The sequence below is a fragment of the Vanellus vanellus genome (assembly GCF_965231255.1).
Source record: "Vanellus vanellus genome assembly, chromosome: 11".
NCBI classification, from domain to species: Eukaryota; Metazoa; Chordata; class Aves; order Charadriiformes; family Charadriidae; genus Vanellus; species Vanellus vanellus.
In genome coordinates this window covers 1398928-1425397 of record NC_138916.1, presented here as the reverse complement: position 1 = coordinate 1425397, position 26470 = coordinate 1398928, and the positions used below count along the sequence as shown (strand labels likewise).

Here is a 26470-nt window from a genome sequence, read left to right as displayed (position 1 = left end):
TGCGTCCGTGTCATTAAGGTGTTGAGTGGGTGGTTTGAAGGGGTCTGTGACTTCGGGCTCTGGAGATCGTGTAGACCCTGGCTCTGTTGTGCTGCTGGTTGTCACCAGGCTGCAGGTGAGCTCGGTGCAAGCAGGACTATGAAACCATAAATGACCCAACCGCTTGCAAACCAAAGCTTGTATTTATTGCCGAGGTTGATTAGTTAATCTTGGCAGAGGTAGAAGCCTGCAAGTCGATACCATGTTTTACAGGATTAATACATAACTCAGGGGGACTTTCTGTAGCCAGGAGAAGCAGTCAAAGTACTGCTCAGCGTAAACAGGGTCATGAAATATCAAAATATGTTGAAAAAATCTACCTGGGAGCCTGACCCCGTAATTGGATGTGTTGTTAGCAGATCCTGTCCAAGAATTGCTAAAACGCACCTTGCCGAAGGGTGTGCGATGGCCGGGGAGGGAAAGGCTGCCCAGCTTTGGGCACTGGGTGTAAGCTGGGGCTTCTTGCGTAGCCGTGGGGCTCTCCCGGCCCCCGGCTCCCATGCTGGGAGTGCCAGGGCTGTGCAGCCCCGCTGGCACGGCGGGGGGACGACTGGCCATTGCAGACCCCGTTGTTAACCATCAAATGTAGAGCTACTCCCTGTGGTCTTGAGGGGGATGTTTAACACCCCAAGGGCTGAAGCTGTTCCCGAGGCTCAGCCTCTTCGGGCTTCTTGGCTGTGATTTGCTCCTGCGCCAGGTCTGGCTGCGGGGCACTGCCACCGCAGTGGCATTGCTGGGGGCGCTGAGCGTGGTAGGACAGTCTTAGGGGCTGTGCCTGGCCTCGAATCGGTATCTCACCCCACTTCATGCCATGTGCATCACCAGCACAGGGGAAACTCGCTGTTTAACCTGGGCTGCACCCCCAGCAGCGTGGCCAGCAGGGCGAGGGAGGGGATTCTGCCCATCTGCGCCGCTCTGGGGAGACCCCCCTGCAGTGCTGCCTCCAGCTCGGGGGCCACCAACAGCAGAAGGATATGGACCTGTTGGAGCGGAGCCAGAGGATGGCCACAAAGATGATCCGAGGGCTGGAGCACCTCTGCTGGGAGGACAGGCTGGGAGAGTTGGGGTTGTTCAGCCTGGAGAAGAGAAGGCTCCAGGGAGAACTTAGAGACCCTTCCAGTGCCTAAAGGGGCTCCAGAAAAGCTGGGGAGGGACTCTGGATCAGGGAGGGGAGCGATGGGACAAAGGGGAACAGTTTTAAACCGAAAGAGGGGAGATTTAGTTTAGATATTAGGAAGGAATTCTTGACTGTGAGGGTGGTGAGCCCCTGGCCCAGGTTGCCCAGAGAAGCTGTGGCTGCCCCATCCCTGGAGGTATTCAAGGCCAGGTTGGACGGGGCTTGGAGCAACCTGGGCTGGTGGGAGGTGTCCCTGCCCAGGGCAGGGGATGGGACCGGATGGTCTTTAAGGTCCCTTCAACCCAAACCATTCTGTGATTGTATTCCCCAGTGGGCTGTTGCAAAAACTCTGTAACAGGAGCAAGGCCAGCACTGTGCCACAAGTGTTGCAAAGCCTCCAGGTGACCGAGACCCAACTACAAGGAGGCAAGAAAATGACTTAAAATTTCAATCAATCAGCTTTATTTAAGCTCAGTTACAGCCTGCGAGCGCCGCAGCCCAGCGATGCAAAGCCAGGCATTAGTTAAACAAGCACAAATGATCCCTGATCAAAGGATGGTGACGCTGCTGAAAGAAACCAACGCAAACACAACTAAGGCCCTATGCAAACCCAGGTAAGGCTCGGAGCGCTAACGAGCGGCCACAAACAAGTGCGTTCGGAGAGCTGAGCCTGTTTCAAGGAGAGGGGTGGTGGAGAGCTCTCTGGCTCCTCACCCCATGTGCGTGCTGCTCGGGTCTTGGGGCAAAGTGCCGTGAATTCAGGTTGCGCGGAAGCACCGAGCCGTTCCCCAAAGCCGTTGAGAGCCATTCCCCGTGTGACCCGGCAGCACACGGGCTCTGTCTCATGGGATTAAGGTGGCAGAGCCAGGCTTGACTTGAACACTGGGTTTTCTACATTGGGACACTCCAACCGGACCCTGGAGGAGTGAGTGGATGGTAGCAGGATGCCCTGGGCTCAGGGGCTCACACTGGGACCATGTGGGGCGATGCTGGGATGGCAACGCTTTGCTGGTGTACCGCATGCTGGTCTCAGCTCCGCGGGTCTCAGCATCCATGTTCTTGGCCACGGATGGCTTTTGCCCATGGTGGAGTGGAAGGCCAGGGCCATGGCCACCCAAAGAATCGCCGCATGGGTGCTGGGGTCGAAGACATGTTTCCAATGAAGATTTCAGCCCGGGGGTGAAACGGCACGGGGTAGGGTCAGAAATTCTCATAGTGGTGTGCAAAGTAGGTCTGGTCCTTCTTGTTCAGCTGCCGACAAGCCTTTTCCACGCTCTTTGTCATCCCAGGCGGGCCACAGCTGAACACCCCGATCTTCTGCACCTGGGGAAGGAAAGAGCCAAAGGGGTCGAACCCAGAAGCACCAGCTCTCCCCCCAGCCCTTGGCCCCTTGCTCTCCAGCAGCTTTGGGCTCAAGACACCAGCCGAGCAGTCTGTCCCAGCCTGAGGAGGCTTTCAGGGTGGTTGTCACCTCCTTTTGGACCCACTGGGGCCATGGAGGAAGGATGGGGTCCCCCAAGGTCTCTGCCAGTTTTTGGCAGTGGCTGCAGCTGGGGTCTCACCACAGCTGGGGGGGGCAGGGGGCCATTTTGGCTGGTGTGGGGCATTGGTGACCCTCATCTGGGCTCCAGAGGCAAAGCGGGGTTCATGTCCCTTCTGCCCCTGCCCTTGGTGTGGATGCCACCAAGGTCTTCAAGACCTTGGGGACAGGCTGGGATCAGTCCTCCACACTGGCCAGTGGGTGCCCCCCTCCTGTCCCCAGGCACTGACCTCGGGGTGCACCTCCTGCAGTGAGTTGAAGAAGGGTACGAAGGGAGGGCGCCCGAAATGGGTGATGGAGCGCAGCCCCGTGAACAGGCTCTTGTTCAGCACCTTCTGAAAGTGCCGCTCACAGATGTACTGGAAGAGAGATCAGCGCATGTCAGATGGCCCGGCACTGCCCAGCAGGGCATGGCATTCTCCTCGGTGGGTGGTCAGGCTCACCAGCATGGTGGTGCGCAGGTCAAACTTCTCGGCCAGCTGCGTGATGTAGATGTGCACGGAGACCAGCTCATTCCTGTCCGCTTCCTCCACCTCACGAATGATGTCCGCCAGCCACTCAAACTGCCGCTGCGTGCGCGTCACCCAGATGAAGTAGATCTGTGGCACATGAGGACGAAGCTCAGCATGGGGCCAGCACCCCATGCACATCCATGGGGCTCCTTCCCAGCTGGGTGGTGGGGCATTTTGCCCCTGAAGAGGCCACCAGCAGCAGGAGGCATCTCAGGAGGGCTCTTGTCCTCCTGATGCTTCCACTTACCTTCTTACACAGCAGCTTGGAGTTGATGGATGACTTGAAGACCAGGTCCTTGAGGATGGATGCGAAGGGCGTCACCCCGATGCCTCCTCCCACCAGCACTGACACCTCGAACTTGTTCCACTCCTGGTGGCCCTCCCCAAAGGGCCCGTCCAAATAGAGCTGGAAGGGAGTCAGCCATCAGCAGAGCATCTCCCTCCTCCACTTGCCCAGGTCTTGGCCACCTTCAAGGCTGGAGAAGTGCCTTGGGCTGGGCACAACCCATTCCTGAGATGCTCTTGGGCTTGGATGTCCCCGTCCCCAAAGAAGCAGCACAGGGCTCACCTTGGGCATCTTGCCGATGAGGGCCAGGCTCTCGGGGGAGTAGAGCTCCCGCAGGCGGGTGGTCCAGGGCCCCACAGCCCGGATATGCAGGCTCAGTGTGTCCTCGTGTGGGGCCGAGGTCAGGGTGAAGGGGTGGTACTCGGTGGTGCCCAGGGACACGCAGGCGATGCGCACCCACTGCCCAGACTTGTAGTCAAAGTCCTGCGGCCGCTGGAACCGGAGGTGGGTGACACCTAGGGGAGGACAGGGATGGGGGCTTCGTTAAGGTGGAGACATTGAGCATTGGAGCGGAACGGCTGTGGGAGATGAGTGGGCTCAAGGAAAGATGGAGCCTTAGAGCTGTGTGCAGGGTGGGAAGGGGCTTGGGGACAAGCCATGGAGCCAGGCGCTGGGCTCAGGATGATGGAGAGGCTGTGCTGGGGCACAGCCCCAGGGCCAAGTGGTTCTTCTTGGGTAAATAACTGATCCCAGGGTGTGATGGCCTGAGCTCCGTGCCTCAGTTTCCCTACCTGTTGGGGGGTTTGGCACAGGAGACCCTTGCCATGCAGGGGTGCTGCAAGGGCATTGGGGAAACACGTGTAATGGGATGCAGCTAACTCTTGGAGGTGCCAGCCTGAGCCACCAGCATGTGTGACTGCCAGCAGGACGTTTCCTGGGGCCAGAGTCACCTATGTGCCACCCAGGTTGGGAACTGCTGCCATCTCAGAGCCGTCAGGGATGGTAGCTGCATTTCTTCCATCGCTGCAGCCCCGGATGCGTGGCCAGGGGGGATGTGGTACCTGAGGGCAGGAGTTCGGCTTTCACCACGCTGATCTCCACCTTCTTCCTGCTCAGGCTGAGCAGCTTGTCGGCGCTGTAGATGAGAGCTGGGATGATGAAGTAGACGTGGAAGCGGGGCTGCTGGATCAGCGCGTAGCTGCCGTGGATGATGACCTGGGCAGGGAGCAGCCTCCATCAGCATGGCACTCGGCACAACAAGCCGTCACCCCGTGTCTGATTTGGTGACAGCTCAGCAGCAGCGGGGAGGCAAGATCGCGGCCACCATCTCCCTTGGGACCTCCCCAGCTCTTTCACCTAGTTGGCCAGGCTGACCCACGGGCTTGTGATGCATCGGCACCACCCTCCCAGCCCAAATGCTTTACCAGGACGTAGAGGAGCACGTAGAGATGGTGGGTGATCCAGAAGCCCTGGAAGCTGACGCGTCGGAAGTGGTGGGTGGCGAACACGTACATCACGGCCAGGATCACGAGCAGCAGCACTCCCGTCATGCCTGTGTGAGGAGGGGTTGAGAGGTTTTGGGGGGGATCGGAGCAGCCCTGCAGGAGCTCCACCTGGGCTGGGCAGAGGGCTGCCCATCCTGGGCATGGCTGTGCAGGTGGTCTGCCTGCCAGGTGCTCTCACCTGGAATAGTCTGGAAGAACCACCAGTAATACTTCTGTGGGAGCTGTGACCTGGAGAGGGAAAAGAGATTGCACCATGGAATGGCCAGAGCAAACTCCTGGTTTCCACTTTCTTTCCCCTCCATGCCCAGGACACCTTATCTGGACTGTGCTTTGAATTTCACCTACCCGTCATCCATAAAGACACTGGAAAAGAGGCAGGACAACACACTGAGAGGCATGACTGAGAAGATATAGACGTTCACAACATGACCTGCAGTGTGGAGCACTGTAAGAGACAGAAACCAGCAGAGAAAAGCATTACTGTTGCTGTGGGTGGAGTTGTGACAGACCCTGCTGATGTGCCCAGGGTCCTGGCAATTCCTCCTCTTGTCTGGTGCAAAGCATCTGTGTCTCTCCAAGCTCCATATGGGTCTTCTGCCTGGTCCTGCTGTGCCATGATGGGCTGGGCCTCCTGCTTTAGCAGTGGTTGGTGGGTGGCACATCGCCCAGCAGCCCACCTACCTGAGAAAATCAGGGCTGCCATGGCAACCCAGCGGTGGAAGTCCACGGCGGCATCGAAGGGGATGTAGTGATTGAGGAAGGTCTCCCGCAGGACGGTGATGAGGTTGCGGCACATGGTAAGCAGGATGTAGGAGTACATGAAGGAGATGCAGGCAGCAGATCCCCGGGAGATGATGATCCCCACAAAGGTGGTCTGTGCAATTCCAGTGCTGGGGGATGCGAAGGCATAGTCTGGGGAGAGAGAGCAGAGGAGATGTCAAGGCGCCTGGCACTGGGGGCCATGACCCTTCCTGCAACAAAGGGACAGCATGGCTCCACCGAGAAAAGGTCAGCAGGGATGGAGCTGTGTGGGGACAGGGGCACGATTCTCTGTGTCAGACCCCCCCAGAGCTGCTGGGTGACAGGGTCTCCTTGGAAGTCAAGGGAGGGCATCGTCTTCCTCTGCTGGGCGCTATGAAACTGCAACTTGGTACTGTGTCCTCAGCTGGGTATTCCACTATGAGAGGTGTCAACAAACTGGAATGAGTCCAGTGGAGGCCAGCAGGATGGGTGGAAGCTGGAGGACGTCGCTTAGGGAAAAGGCTGAGGGAAATGAGCTTGTTCAGGCTGGAGGAGATGGGTCAGGGAAGACCTTGTGGCTGTCTGCAACCACTTAATGGGTGTTACAGAGGGGAGAGAGGCAAACTCTTTCTCAGAGATGCACAGTGAAAGAATGAGAGGCAACAGCTTGAGCCTCACTGAAGGAAATTCAGGTTTGACATAAAATAAAAACTCTTCACAGGGACCACGGTCAAAAAGTAGCACAGGCCCAACAAGGTGGCAGGATCTCCAACCTCAGAGCTCTTCAAACCTTCTCTAGACAAGGCCTTCATCAGCCTGATTCAGCTTTGAAATTGGCCTTGCTCTGAGCAAAGCATTGGACCATACCCTTCCAGAGGTCCCGGCCAACCTCAGTAATCCTTTGGTAATTTCAGGGGAGGACCAACTCTGTTGCCCAAAGTTGTGCTGGGACCCTTCACACCCCAGCATGCCCCATGCAACCATCAGCTTTAAGGAGCCGAGTCCATGCCCCTCTCTGCATCTAGGGCAGCTGGGCTGGATGGACACTCACAGTAAGCTCTCTCCACAAACAGGCCAGCGGTGATGGCGGAGAAGAGGACCACGCAGACGATATGGCGCCGGTAATTCTCAACGAAGCGCTTGAATTCCTGGATCTTCTGCTGAACTTTGTTCCGCTCGTACTTCTTCCGTTGGGCTTCGGTGTATAAATGCAGCTGGTACTGATTCACCCTGGCAAATACAGGAGGGCGGGTGTGATTTTGGGGTTTAGCCAGCTCAGATATGGCGCAGGGCCACGCTGCCCAGATCTACGTCTTCCTCCCTGTACAGCACTGTGACCACCTCTGCACACCGGTAATGGCAGTGACTTGCAGAGCACTGTGTCAACAGTGAATCTCAGGTCATCCCGCAGTCTATACGCTTTTGAAAACTGATAAAAAAAGTGCAGATAGTGACTCATAAACCATAGATAAGGACTGTAAAAGACAATTTACATAGTAATATTCAACCCTCCAGACTGATATCCAGGGTAGGGGAAGGTCCTTGGAGCTGTTGAGGCAAATCAGGATATCCTGGCCCTGAATAACAACTGCTTAACTTCTTCCTTGTAGAAATATTTCGAGGCTGCCACAGCAGTGAGGACGGGAGCGTCTCCTGCAGCTCTTGCCGGCAGCCCACAGCAGCATCCCAAGGGGCAGAGGGGCGCAGGCAGGACCTGCCAGGGCAAAGCCTCTCTCTGCAGGCAAGGTAGACACTCTAAAAACTATCCCGAGCTCTGGAGTTGGCCATTTCAGTTGGCCTGGTCTAGTCGGAGGTGTCCCTGCCTATGGCAGGGGAGTTAGAACTTGATGATCTTCAAGGTCCTTTCCAGTCTAAACCATTCTATGATTCTATGATTTCATTACTTTTCAATAGAGGCACATCAACCAGACCCAGCTACGGCACCGTCCCCACCAAGATGGGGCTGTTCCCCTTGCTCCTCAGCCAGCATGAAGTGCCAGAAGGCTGGGGTATCTCCGGCAGGGGTGGTCTCACATCCTCTCCCTACGTTGCACCACCATCACGGGGGTGGCTGGCTCCTTGTGGCAGTGCCATTTGATGGGAGAACTCCCTGGTCTGACACAGAGATGTGAGAAACAGCAAATGAGCTGAACCTGAGTCTGAGGAGTGCAACCTCCGAGGAGAAGGGCGTACTCACTTTCTGCCTGGTCTCTTCCTCAGCTCTTGCCCTTCTCGCTCCACATAGTGGCTAACGGTGTTCAGGTTCGGGTCTTTCTCCTCATCTGAGATGGTCCTGTTGGAAAGAGAGCTATGTCTAGTCCAAAGCTGGACTTGCAGGAAGGGCTTGCCAAAATTTTCCCCATTCCTCCACTTTCCATCTCAGGCTCATCTGAGAAGGTGTCCAGCTCTTTCCTGCAGGCCTGCTTGTGTTAACTTTAATTGCATGGTACGTGGGCTGGATTCACTGCAAGATAACAAGCCCCTCTGAAAAGCAAGGTAGGACTCCCATCCCCATGTAGTGGATGCAACGGGGGCTCTGCGGGAGGCAGTTCCTCCCCTCGGCCTGCCTGGATGCCAGGGGCAGGCAGCAGTCCCACCGCAGCATCTGGCTTGCTCATGGTCATGTCCCAGCGCGGCCGTCCCCCTCCCCCAGCGCTGGGTGTGCGAACACCCGGTGGGAGCATTTATTAGACAAGTTGAGGCAAAGGACAGTTCTGCATCAGGGCAGAAAGAGAAGAATAAATAGCGGCAGCAGCAAGACCAAGGAGGAGAGCTTACCCTTTCGGCTCTTTCTTTTTTATGAAGGAGACCCGGTTGTGCAGGTTTTGCTTGAGCACCTCAGGGACACCTTTCAGGAACCAAAAGGACAAACAGCTGTTTAGAGTGTGTGGGACGTGGTGGACAAAGGTTTAGGCACCTCCCCTGGGCAGGGGTAGGGTGGGGAGAGGCTCTGAGCTGCCCCAAACATGTCACACGTGGGGCGGCAGCTGATGCCCCATTACTGCAGTTGGGTTGGAGAAGCTGATGGGACAAGATTTGGGAGCTATGCATTGGGCGCTGCCCATCTCCTCCAGTCCTGCAGGGCCTGGGATGACCCAGTGCTCCCACCCACTGACCTTTGATGCAGAGCTGGGTGAGACGAAGATCACTGTCATGGTCCCGCAGCATGTAGTGGAAATCCTCCCATGTCAGCTCATGCCTGTCTTGAAACCCCGAAGCCCGAAACATGGACTCAGTCACCTGCTCTGCTTGGTCTCTTGACAGGCAGTTGTTGGAGATCTCAATGAAGGACCTGCAGCAAGGAGAGGAGACGGGAACTTCAGAGGACCACAGTGTGAGGCCTTCTAATAGCACAGGGCAAAGCCTCAGACCAGTTTCACAGGAGAAATGGGCTTTTGGTTGCGAGTGTTGAGCCCATCTGCTCTCACATAGCACCCTTGGGGAGTGAAGCACAGAAACTGAGAGCTGCTTTTGAAGCCATCTATGTTTACAGACATCATGAAAACATCTAGAGAGTTGAGGAGAGGTACCTGAGCATCCTCAGAAACTCCTCCTTGGAGAGGAACCCATTCTCATCAATGTCATACATCCTGAACATCACCTTGGACTTCTCCTCTGGGGACCCTGGTGGGGAGGGAGAGAGGCGAAGTAAGAACAAGATCCTACTTTAATCAGCAGAAGTGCTTTCAAACATTGTCTTTGAGAGTCTGGACCTGCAGTAGTGAAGCCTCACCCAGCTCTGAAAAGCACACTGCGGCTCTCAGCTTGAACAATGACTGAAGGTGAATAACACGCCACCCTTCCACTTGACTTTCTCAAGTGCCAGGTGAAAAATCAGGTAGGTACACGTTCTTTCTTGTGCATTATTTTTCAAGCTCAAAATGTGCTTTTGCGCAGCAACGATTTCTCTGGGAGCTGCTTTGATTGGATCTGACATTCACAACCTCCATCTATGAATCTGCCTTTCCAGTGGTCATTTCGGGGGGAGTCAGATATGATATCTGATATGGCCGTTACCACCTGTCAAGGACAGGATGCACGGTCTGTTCAGAAGACGGACCAGACTTGCCTATAGCAGCAACAGATCAGCAAATCCCTGCTCTGGGATAGCTCCCCTCATGGACAGTCTTACAAAAAACATAATTACATTGTCACTGCCCCATAACTCAAGACGAAGCTGTCCTAAATGAAGGGAATTTTAATCTGTTGGAGTGTCTACAGATTGACCTGCTGGATGGATATTATCCTTCACTCTGCTGGTAGCCTTGCCGGAGCCTAGAAACAGGACTGAGGGCAACAGATAAAGACATCAACCAGCTCCAGCTCCCACCTTTCATGAAGACCACCAAGATATCCAGGAACTCCCGGAAGGAGATGTAGCCATTGCCATCTTTGTCAGCCAGGGAGAACATGGAGTCCACAAACATGGAGTGGGCTTTGAGCCCCAGGGCTTCAGCAAACTCAGCCCTGCTCAGCTCACAGGTCAGAGACTCCTTTGCCTTCTGTGAAGATTCAAAGTTGAGCTCTCCGGCATCGGACTTGTCGATTTCCAGCACCTGCAGGTTGTGTGCCACAAAAGAAATCCCATGAGTTCTGGCAGAGCAGAAGGCTGTTGTTCACTTGCCTGACCTATTGCACAAAGACCGGTGGCTCCCCTCGCACAAAACTCACGGCGGATGCCACAAGGAAGTCCCGTGTTTCTCCTACACCACGTAACTTTCACACTAAACACCACTGGCCATTATGGAGATCTCAGTTACATCATCCAAAAGTCTCTTTGCAACTTGAGACACTTATATCACCACAGCAGCACTCCCTTTGTCTTCTGCAAGGCAAAATGTCCCTTGGTCCTTCAAAGTACTGGCGACTTCCTTGTGCATGGCTTACCAGGTCTTGTGGAGAGCAACAGCAGCAACATTCATTGCTTAATCAATACAGAAATACCTTCCTCCATGCATCAGAGCCTGCCACACCTCTACATACCTGAGCAAACAGGTGCCTGAAGAAAGTCTCCAGAATTTGTTTTCTCTGCTCCTGAGTCACTGCCCGTTTCATCAGGCTCTGCTCCTTCATCTCAGACATATGGAGATCAAGGCCACTCTGCTCCAAGTAGCCTCGTAGCTTCCCAATGAAACTGCTCCTCTCTGCCTCCTGGTTGAAAAGCAGCACCTGCAAAAGACCCCACCGAACGGCTGTGAGCAGCAGAGGCTCAGTTGGGATGTGAATGCTGCTGCTCTTCACCACAGCGGTCGCCCCACGGTATGAGCTGGACCTGGTGGTTCTCAGGAAGCCACAACCACCCTTCAGGGCCCTACACTGCTCCCAGTGCCCAGGACTGAGTGGTGCATGGTGCGCACAACCAGTGGCAGAGGATGGTGGAGGGCCCAGGCATCATGGTACTCACCAGGTCGTACTCCTTGGGGCTCTTCAGGAGCAGAGCTTTGTTCCCTTTGTTGCTAGAGAGAATCACCTCCACCCTTTGATGGGCTTTCAGGCTGATGACCCGGAGCACAGACCCTCTCCCATCCAGCACTTTGAGCACTTTGTCAGCTTGGAGCTGAATGTAGACGGGAGAGCTGTCTGTCTTGGGACCGTGCCACTCCATGGCTGGTGGGAGAGAGCACAGGACTCAGTTGGAAAGGTGCAACTGTGCTCCTATTTATCCCAGCACCTCCTTCACTGAGTTGCAGCTTGGGAGTGATTGCATGACCAGACACATGTTAAGGGAAAAATGATGATGGCCCAACCGCAAAGCTCAAGCACATGGACACAGGAGGAGTCCAGACCATGGAGCAGGGAGGCAGGACTTTTCCAGCGTCCAGAGCAAGGAGATACAGTCCCTGTCCTGGAGGTACTGACAGAATTGCTCTATACAGGTTTCCTTCATGTAAGGTATGGAGAGGGTTGTAATTAGAGGGTCATAGGATGACTTGGTTTGGAAGGGACTCAGGTTGGAAGGGTCTCTTGCCCAGCCTCCTGCCCAAAGTAGGACCAGCTATGGGGTCAGGCCAGTCTGCTCAAGGTTGGTCTTGGATAGGATGGAGACTGCACAAACTGCTCTGGGCTACCTGCTTCACTGCTTTGACTACTCTCCTGGGAAAACAGTTTCTCCTTTCATCCAGTCTGGAAATAAGCTCCAAGCCCAGCCCTGCCTCGGTACGTGCCCTGACTTCAGCAACATCACCAGGCACCATCACAGGACCAACAGTGCTGCCTCACCGTGTATCGCGTCGCCGGTCACCTCCCTCCGCACGCTGGTGCCCTGCTTCTTCTGCAGCTTCTTGAAATCTCTCTTGCGGAGAATGGCAACAATCCAGGCAACAAACAGCGTCACTGGGGACACACAGGAGAAGAAAGCATGAGATACCACAAAGCTCCTTCCCACTTTGGCAGCACCACCAGTACGACCAGGACAGACAGGGGCTTATTTCTTCCCCGCCACCCCCAGTTCAACACTACATGGCTTTATTTAATGCAGGGCAGCACCATGAAAGCCTTGCTTCCATCTGATGCCCAAGGACCACGCCACCTCAAGGACCTCAGGAGTGGCCAAGACTCAGCAGCTACTGCTGGAAGGTGTTTGGTCCATGGGCACTCGGCTCCTTTCTCCAGTGGAAGAGGAGAGGGGTAAAGAAACAGAGTGTCAAACCTAAAGGCAGACAGCAGAGGACAACAATGATGATCCCAAAGCCTGCACCGCTGCCTTCAAAGTAGTCCAGCACGACCATGGGTGTGCAGTTGGCCAACTGTTGAGCTGTCAGCTGCTGGGGCTGGGGGCACGGGTCCCCTGCATAGGGGGAGACAGGCTGTTAGTGTTACCGACCTTTACCCATCTCACCTCCATCGTCCCCAGGGACCTCTGCATTAAGATGCTGGTGGGTTTATTGCCAAGTGACCCAGGGAGCACTGCAAAACTGGGATGTTTGAATTAAACTCCAGATTTTAAGGGTTAACCCTTGTTTTCAGGTTGGACCTTTGCCTGCCACAGCAAAACAAGCGCGGAATTGGGCTCAAGCGCTCTGGGAGTTCAGCACCATCACGTCTCTCAATGGGATGGGCTGAGCAAGAAGCACCCTGGGCCACAGCAAATCGTGGCTCAGAGCCTCTGCTCATCCAGATGCTACAAATCCAGGGAGTCCTCCAGTGCAATTGCAGAGAGCATACACCAAGGGAACCAAACACCTCGCAAGGGCTGGAACGTGCGCCAGATAAAACTATTTTGGTAAATGGGAAGTGTGTGGCAATACTGCTGTGTTTGGCCACACCTCACCCTAAGCGTGGACCAGGACTCTTTTTGGGTCTCCGTGGGGAGAGGAAAGCTCATTTCAAGGATGGCACAGAGGAGCACCAGGGTGAAGGGTGCACATCAGCATGGGACTAGGCTGCTCCTAGCCTGCTGGGAACCCAAAAACATGCTGGGGTGCAAGCCCTGAGCCCTCCCCAGGCTGAAAGCCGCCTGGCAGAGTTCATGCTGCTGTTGCAACCCCATCTGCAGAAAGCCTGGCCAGCCCTTCCAGCAGCCCTGATTAACCAACATGATTAACCAACAACCCTGTTGGTTGAGAGCAAAGCCGGGCAGGAGTGGGCATTGTGGGACAGCACCCAGGGCACGTTCAGGGGTTGATGCAATTAAAGGCAAAAGTAGGCAACGATACACAGTTATGGTACGCAGAGCTTAATGCATCTCTAACTTCATTATGTTTCAGGTCACTCATCAGTTTAACCTGCAGACCTGTGTGCACATGTGTATAAAAGGAGCTAGAGGACAGGTCAGTGAGACGCGTGACACAACGTGGGGTAGGCAGAGGCTGAGTTTTAACCCCAGCCACCACCTCACAGCGCATCAATTGCATTTTTGTACCCAGAGATCCTTTCAGAACTCATGCGATGCACATGCCGGGACTTCAGCCCACTTTCAACATCAGCACTGCCTGCCTTGCCTACGAGCATCCCTTGCCTTGTGCGCGTATTTTGCTGGCTTAGGGGCAAAGCAGGTGTCAGGTTTGAGAAACTGCCAGCCCGATGCTGTCCCTGTGTCACTGAGTCACTGGCTGTGTCACCAGATAGGTCCGCCTCCCTCCCTAACTTGCTGGTGCCGTTTGCTCCCTCCATTTGCACTCACCCGTGCTCCAGACAAACACGTGGGGCTGGAGGTCTGTGGGGGCTGCGTAGGTGACAGCAGCCAGGACGTCATGGAAGGTGGTATTACGGATCACCCTGATTTCGTCCACTGTGAACAGCCTGGGGACAAAAATGTGGGGTCAAACATTGGCCTGGGGTGTCACTGTCTGGCAGCAGCAGGGATTTGCTCCTCACGCTGTTTTAGGAACTGAGTAAACTGGAGGATGTTTTTTCCTCCAGTTGTTATGTCTTACTGGGGCTGGCAAAGCAGTGGGGAAGATGGGGAAGACGCATTTACCCGTTCTTGGTGTTTTCAAACCAAAATCTGTCGCCATCACGCAGGCGCACAAACTGATCCAGGATGATGGCGCTGAAGAGGGAGCCGTCAGCCTCCATCATGCCTCCGGGGAGCAGCTCCAGCCTGGCTGTGTTGTTGGCGTACAGAGCAGCGACCTCCTCCAGGACCTGGCCGGAAACCCCCACCGCACATATGTGAGCAGAGGGCCTCAGGAAGCCTTGGCAAGCCTCAGGAGGAGCGAGGAACGTGCATTTCCCAGGCATCACACGTCTGTGGGCTGGGAGGATGCTCAGCCCCATGAAGCCTTGACCTCCTGGCTTGGACTTGAGCAACTAAGCATCCCTCCCAGAGCATCTCAGCCCCAGGAGGAGCGGCACAGGAGCTCAGCACTGGGGCAGGATATATTTATTCATGCCATGTAATTACACAGTTACTCCAATGCAACAGCCCTGCAGGCATGAAAATGAGCTAGGGCAAGATACGCAGTGATGTCCCTCTTCCTATGTTGCTGGAGAAGCCAATTACTGCCTGGCCTGTCCCAGCGTCTTTTGACCCACACACTTTCTGTGCCCAGACCATTTCCCTGTTACCTGTTGATCCAGGTGTGGGGCAAGGTCTGACCAGTTCTGCAGAGGGTCCAACCCAAATCGCTCCCGGGCTTGGTTATAGGTGGGCAGGCCAAGGTCACGCCCGCGCTGAAGCCAGCTGGCCACGTAGTCGGTGCGGGAGTACTTCAGGGGCCCATACCAGTAATCTGTGGGTGGATTTGAAGCTGTAGTGATGCCAAGGCAGAGCTGGAGGAGCAACCCCAGCCCCCATAGCTGCTGGACTGGCTTTGTCCCTCTGCCATGGGCCATGATAAATATGGAGATCATCTCCATGCCCTTGTCAGGACACTCCCAGTAACATGCTTAACATGCCCTGCAGCTTCTCTGCACCTCCATTAACAAGGTTGAAGCTGCAATAAGCATGCAGTTGGGTGCTGATGGTGGTGGTGATGGAACAGGCCTCCCCACCTCAGCCCCTGCACAGCCCTGGGAGAGAGGATCCCCCACCGATGCGCCAGCTGCAGTGCAGGGGAATGCAGACCTTGGAGATCTTCCACCACAATGTTGTCCTCCTTCTCTGCAATCTGTGAGCTCATCCCCAGTAGGAGGTTGTCCACGTCATCTGTCTGCTGCAGCCTGGTGCTCTGAGGGTAGATGGGAAGAGCAGGTGATTTCTCGCAGGACAGAGGACATGGGGCAGCCCCACACCCCTGAAGTGGTGCCCATAGGGGTGCGGACCCTGGCTGTAGGGGGACCAGGGACTTTTTCCAGGCTTATTTTCTCCACATCAGCTCAACCTTGAGGTCTGAGCCTGCTGTGGCTGGAGACGGTATGTGGGGATGTCTGGATGGGGAGGATCTCACACCCCTTGGTTGGCGGTCATGCTCTACACCCAATTTCCCTTTCAGACCCCTGTGAGGTCCTCTGTAATGTAAAGCAAGGAATGAAGCCCGCCCCCCCTTCCCTGGGCAGCCTGCCATGTTCACAGGACCCCCGTGCTCCCTTCCCCATACCTCTCGACTCCAGTAGCTGTTGCAGAGACGCACCGCTGGGAATGAGCCTCCGGGGCCTGGCACGTTCTGGAAGCTGCACTGCGTGTCTCTGGAACAGCAGAGAAAGGCTGGACCCACAGCCCCTGCCTGGGGCTGCCCCAGGCTGATGCAGGATGCAGGAAAGGGACAGGGACCATCCCCAGCCACCACCCCAGCTCAGGCATCCCCTTCCCCAGCACGGGCATTGCTCTCCCACCACCCCGCTGGGCTGGTCCTACCTCTTGTAAACGCCCGGCGGCACCATGGTGGCCAGGAATTGCCTCGCAGCCACCACGAACTCCGGTGAGATGCTGGGGTCCAGGTGCTGCTGGTAACCTGCAGGGCAGCAGCCACGGTCCAGCAGCCAGGCTGGAGGGAAAGGGGGCCAAGCTCCCTCTCCCACCCCATCCACCAGCTCCCCCGGTCCCCCCACCCCGGCTCCCTGCACACCATCGCCCACCGTGCCCCTCACCTTTGTAGTCCGGGACGCTCATTCCCAGCAGGGTCGGCAGCCACTCGTACAGCACGATGCTCTAGGGCACAGGGGAACAGGGTCAGGGCCAGCACCGGGGAGGATGCTGGGGGTCCCGGCAGAGCCGAGGAATCCCATCCCTCACCTGGAAAGTGGCGATGACCTGCTTGCGAGCATGCTGGAAGAGGTCCTCATCGGACCAGGTGGGGTGCGCCCGGGCCAGCGCCATGGCCAGGTGGTTGTGGTACCGAAACCAGGCGATGCTCTCAGCCTGCAGGAAGCGGTTCTCGTTCCCCCAGGCGCTCCCCAGGTCTGCAAGAGCCAGCAGGACTGTCAATGGATGGGGGATGCCACCACTGCGTCTAGCGTTGCCTGCGGCTAGAGGAGGACCCCCAGCCCTGTGGCTGCAGCATGCCCTCGTCCCCTCGCCCTGCCTTCCTCCCCGAGGAGACAAGCAGCCCGAGAGAGTGAGAAGCAGCACCGGGCCCCCAGCACGGACCAAAGGTTGGGCAGGTGAGGAATTCAAAGCAAGCTGAGCAGGTTTTTGTCAGCGGCAGCCCCTTTCCCCGGAGGAAGCTGCCTCGGATCAGGGGGTTCGGCACCCACCGGTCTCTGCATGTCGGCTGGGAAGTGACCCCCTGCCTTATAGGCACGTAGCACCTTAAGTTCACAGCATGTCTTTGCTACAGCCTGCTCTCCCACGGGACTCCTGACCCACATGTCCCAGCTCAACGCACGCCCCTGCCCTTCCTGGGGTCCCCTCTGGACTCAGCTCCAGGGCCCTCCCGCTCCTGGTTAGGGATGGAGCCAAGCAGGTGAAAACCCATTGAGGTTGCCACCATTACCGTAGATCCCCTGGGGACCGCCCTGTCCCGTGGATGGATCCAGCGCCTTCCACATGGGGACCCTGCCGTCTGTCTCCCTCGGCAGGTGCTCATCAGGCCCCGATGCCAGCTGTCCCCCCGAGAAGGTCCTCAGGGCATCGCTCCAGGAGTGCGAGGGGCCGTAGATGGAGCTGCCGTCCAGCCAGCCTGTCACCTCATTGGTCTAGGGCAGGCACAGGGAACGGGCGTTAACAGGCGCTAAAGTCTCAGCAGAAAGGTGCGAAATAAAGGTCTGGAAAGCCCCAACCCCCTCACCCCAGGTTGCAAAGCACCCACCCCATCCCCTGTTTTAACAAAAGCTATCAGGATGCAAATATATACACTGATAATCTCTATGCAAAGTGCAGGATGGAGTGCCAGGTACAGGAAAAGGTTTTTCAAAAGTACATTTGGGCATGTTGCGTATCTCCCCCGCCAAACGTTTTCATGAAAACGTCCTTTTTAGTCTGAAAACACGCTGGAGTTTTCAATTTTCAAAGGTTTGAAATACTGCTAAAAACATGACTTGCTAATCTGGTCTCCTCGTGGTTTGTCATGTGAAAGGTTCAGGGGGATATTTTGCTTCGGCGGTTTGGATTGGGAAGCTTCCCAGCATGAAGGAAAAAGCACATAGGCTTGGGAACACATCCAGCCTCAGCACAGCAAAATACGGAGAAACTGGGGGGGAAATCTGTTTGTTTTTTTGTTTTTGTTTTTTTTCCAAAGTGACTGAAATTCGGAGAAGCTTTACAACTTTATGACAGTACCAGCTCAGTTTTGTGAAAAGTATTAAAGGTAAGAGTTGGTGCTGAAAAAAAAAAAGTGTCATGATTACTGACCTTCTAAAAGCGGCACAAGTCTATAAATTGGTTATGGAGTTTCATTACACTTGTACTAAAAAGGCTCCTGTTATCACTTATTTCACCAGATACAGACAGCCTTACTTTTGCTCAACTTGACTGAAGTGATAAAAACTTTGGCAGCCAAGGAAGACTGCAAATCGCTCCATCTTTACCCTTTCCTGTTCTGCCCTCCATAAAGCGTGCAAGGTACTCACATTTGCATAAAAATAGACGACACAGGCAAATCGAAAGTAATTAAGCTCTACTTGGCCAAGAAAAGCAGTGACCCTGAGCAACCACAAATGTCAGAGGTTATGCTTTGGGTTCATTTGTTGTTGGTTCAAACACTTGAGAGACGTGCATTTTTAAGGAAGCAACGGTGCTTTCCTTTTATTTTTGCAAACACAACCTTGGCGGCTACAGACCCCAGTGTTGGGTGAAGAGGAGTTTAGCTGAAAGGCAAAGAACAAAGGGAACACTACCTACCTGTTCCCGGGGGCTGTTGGGGCTCTGCCCCGTCTCCATCGCCCAGTCGATGCGCTGGAAAGGCAGGACTACCTCTCCAGTGCCTGAGGGGTCAAACACAAGGTCTCCGGATGGGATGTGGATGTTCAGGAACTCAGCAGGGCAGCCAGGTTTCTCCGTCCCCAGGATGTCCGAGAGCACATGGAAACCTACCAGAGACCCAAGCACGGTCAACAACTGGGACGACTGCTACCAGCACCTGGAGCAGGACTTGATGGTGGTCAGCTGAGCTGCACGTGGGCTGAGGGGATCACCCTGTGCAGCAAGAGTGGTTTCCTTCCCTGCCTTCACTGCTGGTTTGCTCCATGACTTTGTGAATGTCACTTTGGGCTGTAGCCCAGATGTGCTGAGCTGCAGTCCACAGGAAAAGGGCTCTGGGTGCCCCTGGCCAGACCTCATGAGTAGGGTAGAGTCATTCAGGGACCAGGGTGGAGAAACCCAGCCAGCAGATGTTCAGAGACGACCAGCAGCTGGACCATCTGCTGGTCACCACTTCCCAAGAGCAAGGCTCTGCATCTAGCTGCCGTTTCCCCAAGCTCCTCCTTGCCTGTGGCCTTCAAGGACAAGGGTAGAGGCTGCTGATGAGCCTGGTGACTGCTGTTGCTGTGGGCCCATTTGAGCTTTCATGTGATGGGAAAAACTACCTGTAGGGAGAAGCTAAATGGTACCACACGAGTGTCTGCCCCTCCTGTGGCCCATCTTGGGGGCAAACGCACTGTCTTAGGTATCCAGGGACATGTATGAACCTTAAGCTGTATGGAGATTTAATTGTCTCCACTTCTTTAACAAATTCAGCCTGTTTTCTCAATGAGCTGAGCATATTCCCCAGAGACAGCCACCCTGGGCTTGGAGGCCCAAGACCACACCAAGCTCCTGAGTGACCGCAAAAACTGCTCCAACTTGCAGCACTTCTGCAAAGCAATCACTCATGGTGCGGCTCTTATCGCATCTGTCAGGTGTTTTTCAATGGGGTAACTCTACTGCTAAAACAAATGAGAAGTTCCTAAATGACAAATATCAGTATTTGTGGCAACTGCCAAAGGTCACCGAAAATTCACGCCAACTTTCTCGGCTGTAGAGTACTTTGGTATAGTGATACCCAAGGCTTTATCTTTCGGGTGTGGGTCTGCCATGATGCGGTGGGTGAGGGGTACTCAGACATATGGCCTTGGGGTGCGAGAAACCAATATTTTTCGACCGAAACCAACATTTTTCCACCCAAACCAACATTCTTCCACCTGGTGCCAGGCCCCAGCTCTTACCAAAGAAGACAGCCAGCACAGTTGTGTTCCTACTGGAGGGCAGCCCGGAGGGTCCCCGTGCCACCGCGTTGCTGAGCTGACGAGCGTTGGGCACGTGGGGCTCTTGCAGCGCCTGGTAGACGCCATCCGCGTAGTTGGCAGGCAAGAGACGCAGCAGCCTGGCACCTGCAGCACCAAAGCAACATGGTGTGGGTCCGGAGGCACCCAACAGATGGGAGAGGTGGCAATAGTGGGGTACACCAACATATGCAAGGGGCCCAGAAGAGAGCGAGAGGATGGCATAGACGCTTCTAGTGGCTAAGTACACACAAGTTTTGCTACCAACACCCAAAACTTCTTGCAACACCGGGATCAGTCCTCTTAAAACTAGAAGGGATCCTCCATGGGCATGTTCCCTTCCAGTTGTCCTTCTCTAGTCCGTGTGCATACCCATTGCTTCCTGGAGGTACACATGGCCTCCTGGTGGTGTGCTCCAGTGGGTAACTAGAGTAATTTTAAGCTGCCCATGTTGACTATGAAATTCTGCATAGACATGGTGATTGCCAACACCATAGGAAGCAGGAGATGGCATTGCCTGGTCACCTGTCTGGTTCAGGCTCAAGTCAGAAAGGGTTTCTCTCTCAGTCGTAAAGTGAGCCAGATGCCAAAGTGCCAGCTCACCCTGTCCCACCATCCCCATCCCCAGGCCTGGCACTCACCCACGGAGCCACGGCTGTGGTGCAGCAGGTTGTTGTACCAGCCGTCATAGCGTTGGACCTCCCAGGAGATGCTCTCCTGGGCTCCTGGAAGAGACCAGACCCACTTGGTAAGCAGCAAAATAAAATGCATGAAATTAGCATCTCCATTACAGAATTATATTTATATTGGTGATATTTTCCCATATTTTTTTCTGAAACTTCCTGTACAAACAGTTTTTTAGACAAGTTTTGCACTCCTTTTGAGGGATAAGCAATGTCTAAAATTAGAAATTCACACTTGTGATCCTGCTTTCCCCAAATCAATTTCTGGCCCCCACCAGCCTGCTCCCAAAGCATCTTCATTTTCTCCTTCTGTCTCATTGTATCAGAAGAAGTCTCTCCTTACTTCTGACCCCCACAATGCCCATGTGAGTCAAGCAAGGGCCTTGACACTGGAGTTAGGCTCTCCTCTGTGCGTTGTGCATCAGCATCAGCCTTTGCCAATAAACATATCCTTTGTTTCCTTTGAGTTAATTTCTATTGCTTTTATTATAATGCTAACAAGAAGCTCCGGTTCCTGATTATGAGTTGTATAAACGTATAAACACAAACACATATAACCATTGTATAAACATATAAGCAATAAGCATATAAACATATGGACAGCAGTAGGTGAGCCTCCCAACCTGCAGGCTGTGGAAGTTCGGCATTTTGTCCATTTTTTTCTTATCACAAGTGGACTCATCCCCACCTCTGATACGATGCCCCATGGCAGAAACTATCCAGGATCTCCCCTTGGGTCCACTTCCCTGAAACTGTGCTTACCTCCCAAGGTCCACGTCACCAGTAGAACCACGGTGAAACTCAACATCATTCCCAAAGGTTGCATCGGCCTCTGGGTCTTCAGAAGCAGTGACCTGCAAACGAAGAGGAGAAGGAGGGAGCTGGAGCTGGGCTGCTCCCGGAGGCTGGGAACATGCACAGACCATAATCTCAGCTCCCTCTTGTGGTTTCTGCTGCCTGGTAAAACCCCGCTGCCACCATCGTGCATCAGAAGTATCTCCCGATTTAGGCTGTGGGGAGGTGGCAGGGGGCACATAAAACACCATCACCCTGGGAAAGGTTTGTCAGGAGGTGTCAACTGGCCTGAGAAGACCTTTCTGCTGGCGCAGGACCAGTACACCTGCCTCGGAGTACCCCACCTGTAGGTTCACAACTCATCATCCACAGCAGGAAGACGTTAAGCTGCGCCAGCTCCATTACAGAAACACACTCTTCATTAGAGAAATAGACACATTTCAGCTGGCAATTTCTCTGCCCATGCATTGTCCGATCCAAGCAGAACCCAGTTGTGAACATGATGGGAACAGCCTCAGCACACAGTCTGGCGTCCCAAAGTGTGCTAGTACTGCGGATCAAGATCGCTTGGTCACCTCTGGGGCTGACTCTCATGACCAGCCTTTCTCGTGACGCTTTGCCATCTCACTTTCTACAAAGACCCTGGATCCAGAGCAGGTGTCATCAGTCGGATCTGAACATTTAAAACCTGGGCCAAGACCTAACTGTAAAGAGGGATTTCCAGCCATGAACAGCAAAGGCTACATTTTTTTGGTCATAAACGATACAATGCTGCCGCTGGCTTTCCAGGCACAGGAATGCCAAACTTGGATTTAACTCCAAGATAGGGTTTTCCACTAAATGTGGTTCCTTGTTCCAGCACTGCGGGTGTCTATCCAAAGACCAGCATCGTTTCAGAGGAGCTGTTTTGCCAAGAGATGCGGCGTTGCACAGGTTTCAGCTTTTCCTACATCACTCTGTTGCGAGACTTTTTTTCATTGTTCTAATCCAAACTTAAAGAAATGATGGTTTCAGAAAGGCTTATGCATTGCCAGCAGCTCTGTAGGCTCTATTTCTGTTTTACTGGGAATTGCAACGGGGATATTTCACTTCTGTAAAGTGAAATTGTAAAATGTGAGTCACTAAATACACTGTCCACTTGGCGAATGAAGTAGTTTGAGATATAAGTATTGTCATGGCACTCACATTAATTGCATTCATAAAACTGAATGCTTATTGCCAGGTTTTGAGCATACCATATAACCTGGGTTAACTTCCTTCTGCTGGAGGTTTCTGTACTTTCGGCCTTTTGCATTAGGAAACAAGCTGTTTCTCAAGACGTGGCATTTCTATGTACCTTCTCTGTCATGACAGCTCACCTGCACTCTACCCCTCACAAAACTTCATTACAGGAAAACCACTTTGTTAGCTTTCCATAGCATGGACTTATCATTAAATCACTGTTTAAATACCTCTGCACTGATTGCATTTTTGGTTCTACCCTCACGTCCATGCGCATTGGAGCTGGGGCTGCTGAAAGCCCGAGCTTCTGAGAGCAGCATGGGGTGGTGTCCCTGGTCACCCAGTGCGACCTCTGTCCTCCTGGACCACGCCCATGTGCAAGGGACCACCAGAGGTCTTCTATCCCACAAGCCCTCTCCTGAGTGTGGTCTCATGGACATGAGATTTGGGTTGTGCAGCTGGTGGGAACCAGAGGCTCTGTGAGCCCCATCCCATAGGAAGAACACAAAAGTTTGGCCAATGGGTGAAACATGGGATGCCTAGGACCTCTGCCAGGAGCAGCAGAGCCCAGTTGCCATTACCACATGGGACTCTCCTACCAGAAAGCTCTCTGCATTGAAACTGCCTGTTCCCTGCTGAAACCAACGTGAGGGGCTGCATGGTTGGAGACATCCTGAGCAACCTGTAGCAACTGTGGGTAGCTTGTGCACAGAGGTCTACGAGACCTCCCGCGCTGTAAGAAGGAAGTCCCCACAGACACAGCTGGATTTATCTCCTGCTGACTCAAAACGTACAGGGCTGCAACTCCCATCTAGAGCTGAGATCTGAAGGTGCTGCAGATTTACCAGAGTTGCTCAGGAAACATGGGGCAAACCCAAGGCTCAAAACACATCACCACAGGCACAGCATAGCACCTGTCCCCCCCTTCCCCTTGGGTCTTCTCGCAGGGCTCCAGCAGAAAATGTGTTTTAAAATTCTTTCTGTCACTGAGCAACCTCCCTTTTTCTCAGATGTGGGAATTGCTCTTCACCCAAGTCACGAGTCAACATGCCAGTTCTCATGCACTTTTCATCTCTCCATGGCCCAGCACTGAAAACCCACTTATTGCCCAGTCAATCCAAGTCTGTAGGGGGGGATGTCTCTGGAGGCTTTCCAGCCTCAACCATGGCCAGCATGATACAGTGACAGGGGTGGTCTTGCTCCAAGCAGTACCACAGACTTCTGAGGGCCTTTCACACCAACATGGAAACCTTCCATGCTTCTGCACTGCCTTTATGTCTTCCTACAAGTTACTGGGCACATCAGTACTTTTTCTCTCCTAACTAAACCCGAGAAACCATTTCCCTTCCAGAACTTGGTTTGTAAAGGTGTGAGAAGACATTGACATCACGCCTATCAAACCTTCTCCAGCTATTGCTGGGAACCTCCTCACAGGCAAGGCTGAGCCGTAGCAGTTCTTACAGGATGCACTCAAGAAGAGGACCACGCAGATCTGGGCTAGGGACTTTATGCCCAAGGAAGATGAACATCTCGTGAGTGGCACTCAGCTGTCCCACAAGCTCCTTTCTCATTATTCAGCTGAGAGTTCCAGCTTCACGCTGGAACCAGTGACCATACCTACTCTCATATGTTGAGAACTAGTTGCCAGGCTCCTCCAGAAAGAGCCCCCTGGTCTCACACCTGCTTCCTAAATCTTGCAAACCACCCAGGGGGTTCCTTGACATGATGAAACCAGACTGACCTTGGAAGCCCATGGTGCCGCTTGCTGAGGGAAAGCTTTGAAGCTTGTATTATTTCCACAGACTTGTTGAGCTTTTGAGAAATTTTGGGAGGTCTGATGAACCCTCCAGTCTCTGCTTTTCCACTGATTCCTTGTGCCACCTTTGGAAAGTCATTCCCTCCCTCTGCACCTCGTGAAATCAAGCACCTGCTTCCCCAGCCTTGTCTTCTCCCATCAGAGAGGATCCCTGTGCCCTTTCAAGTTCTGGAGTTTCATACACCTCCAAACACTGTGCTGCAGAGAGTGCAAACACATGGCTTTCCCCAGAGCAAGGATCTCCTGCTCCACCTGATCCTAGCAGACGTGGCTCCCCTGAAGTTAGGGCTTCAGCCTCCAAAAGTCTCCTGAGCTCTCCCTGGACTGTGGGACACATCAGCATCCTAAGGGAGTAGCAGTCCCACTGCAGAACTTAGTGTGACCATACAGACAGAGGAGAGTAGTTTCAAGGCATTTGAGAAGCCTGGAGCCTGATCCCTATGGTCCTTGTTAATCACAGCTTATTACTAGCTGTCCCCAGTGCTGGTGGGACAGACTGCCAGCTTCCCCCACCAGCCAGCCCGCCCTAGGGTTTCAGAAGAGGTTGCATCCCCCAGCCTTGAACGCCATCCAGAAAATCCCAAACCTGTGTACATGCTATGGACAGCATGCACGCAGGGACCAGCGGTGTTTCCAGCTTTCCCACCTGGGGACACCCCTGGGGCCAGGTGCCACCTCGGTGCACAGCAGGGATACCCTGCCCTGGTGGGACATAAGGGGTCTCTGCCTCTCCCCACGGTGTCCTGTGCCCATGCAGGCAGGGACACGTTCCCCCATCTCACCCTGTGCCCTGTCCTCCAAGCAGGTGGGGACACCGGTAGCCCAGCACCCTGGTTCCCTTGCAGGTGGGGGGAACACACGTCTTCATCCCACACCGTCCATCGCAAAGAAATGTGTGGCCCGACCCCTTCCATCCCCCCCCACGCGTGGCCCCATCCCACCGTGTCCCCCAAGCAGGAGGAGACGGGAGTAGCACAGCTCTCTGCCCCCTCCACTGGCGACAACGCGCGTAGCCCGACCTCCCCGCAAGCAGCAGCGTGCTAGGTTTGGGTGTGTCCCCCCCTCCCCCCCCCGCGGGGGGAGGAAGGACACGCGTGGTCCCGATCCCCCAGACCCCACGCGAGAGGGGACACGCGTGGTCCCGACCCCCCAGACCCCACGCGAGAGGGGACACGCGTGGCCCCGATTCCCCCCCCCCGCCCCCAGACCCCACGCGAGAAGGGGACACGCGTGTCGCGGCGCTCACCTGCGCGGCGGTGCAGCGGGCAGTGCGGCGGGGCGGTCCGCGCCGGCATTTACATAGGGCTCCGCGCCCTCCGCCGCCTATAAGAGCGCGGTGCGGGACGGTGCCGCCCGAGCCCCGCCGCCGCCGCCGCCGCCAGGTAGGTAGGTCGGTCCGTCGGTAGTTGGGAAAGGGCCACCTCCCCCCGCGCCTCCTTGCCCGCGCCCGGCTACCCGCCCGCCCCTGCACCCCCGCGAGGAGACCCGCTCCGGCTCCAGCCCTTAGGGCGCTCCGGGGAGCTGCCCCCGCAGGCTGCCTACTCTGGTCGAGGGGTCCCGGCTAGGTGAGGGTGGGGAGGAGAGGATGAATCCCCATCCCGAGTTAACCCGGAGGTTTTTGCTGTCCCGATTTGACCATGTTATGGGGGTATGATAATGTAAGAAGTCCAACCAATCCCCCCCCTATCCCCCCCATCCCTTAATTGCAGCTCTGATTATTCAGTTTCCAGGGGACAGGATTTCCCTTGTTTCAATGGAAAATACCAATCTGCAGCCCTGAGCAACCCAATCTAGGATTGCTGTTGGCTCTGCTCTGAGGAGGTTTTGGCTGGGCACTCCCGAAAGGTCCCTTCCAGCTTGATTCATTCTGGGGCAGAAAAATGGGGTTTCTGCAAGCAGAAACTGCTGGGGGTTGGGCAAACTTTCTGCCTCCTTTGCCTTTCTCCCCTGCCAATCCAGAATATTTTAAACAATAGGTAAGTTGTTGCTTTCTGCTGAATTTCTGATCTTTCCTTGAAGATGTCTCTAGTCTTTTCCCTCTTCATGCATTGTGACAGAGGAAACCGCAGGGGCTCTAGGGCCACAGCTTCTGCACGGAGGATGTTTTCCAAGGTGCAACAACTTCTAGTTTCTCCTGCCCTGAGCTGCAGCCACCAAGTTTTCTACTTCAATGCTGCAAAAATGCCGAGGAACTGG

The 26470-nt window shown here is 54.6% G+C and overlaps 1 protein-coding gene across 1 annotated transcript; it reads right to left on the bottom strand.

Moving 5' to 3' along the window:
* Positions 1-2356: 2356 nt before the first annotated feature.
* Positions 2357-21250, bottom strand: DUOX2 (dual oxidase 2; the record flags this gene model as incomplete). Its single annotated transcript, XM_082488923.1, has 33 exons — positions 2357-2479; positions 2927-3055; positions 3140-3295; positions 3456-3614; positions 3777-4009; positions 4556-4709; positions 4919-5046; positions 5178-5227; positions 5345-5444; positions 5681-5911; positions 6792-6970; positions 7938-8033; positions 8519-8588; positions 8857-9032; positions 9271-9364; positions 10071-10296; positions 10724-10909; positions 11145-11347; positions 11960-12073; positions 12390-12527; positions 13863-13981; positions 14160-14326; positions 14750-14913; positions 15249-15351; positions 15721-15808; positions 15978-16074; positions 16211-16271; positions 16356-16522; positions 17056-17257; positions 18402-18589; positions 19703-19867; positions 20401-20484; positions 21205-21250. 33 exons carry the CDS (start codon positions 21248-21250, stop codon positions 2357-2359), a joined length of 4596 nt encoding a protein of 1531 aa, XP_082345049.1.
* Positions 21251-26470: the final 5220 nt, after the last annotated feature.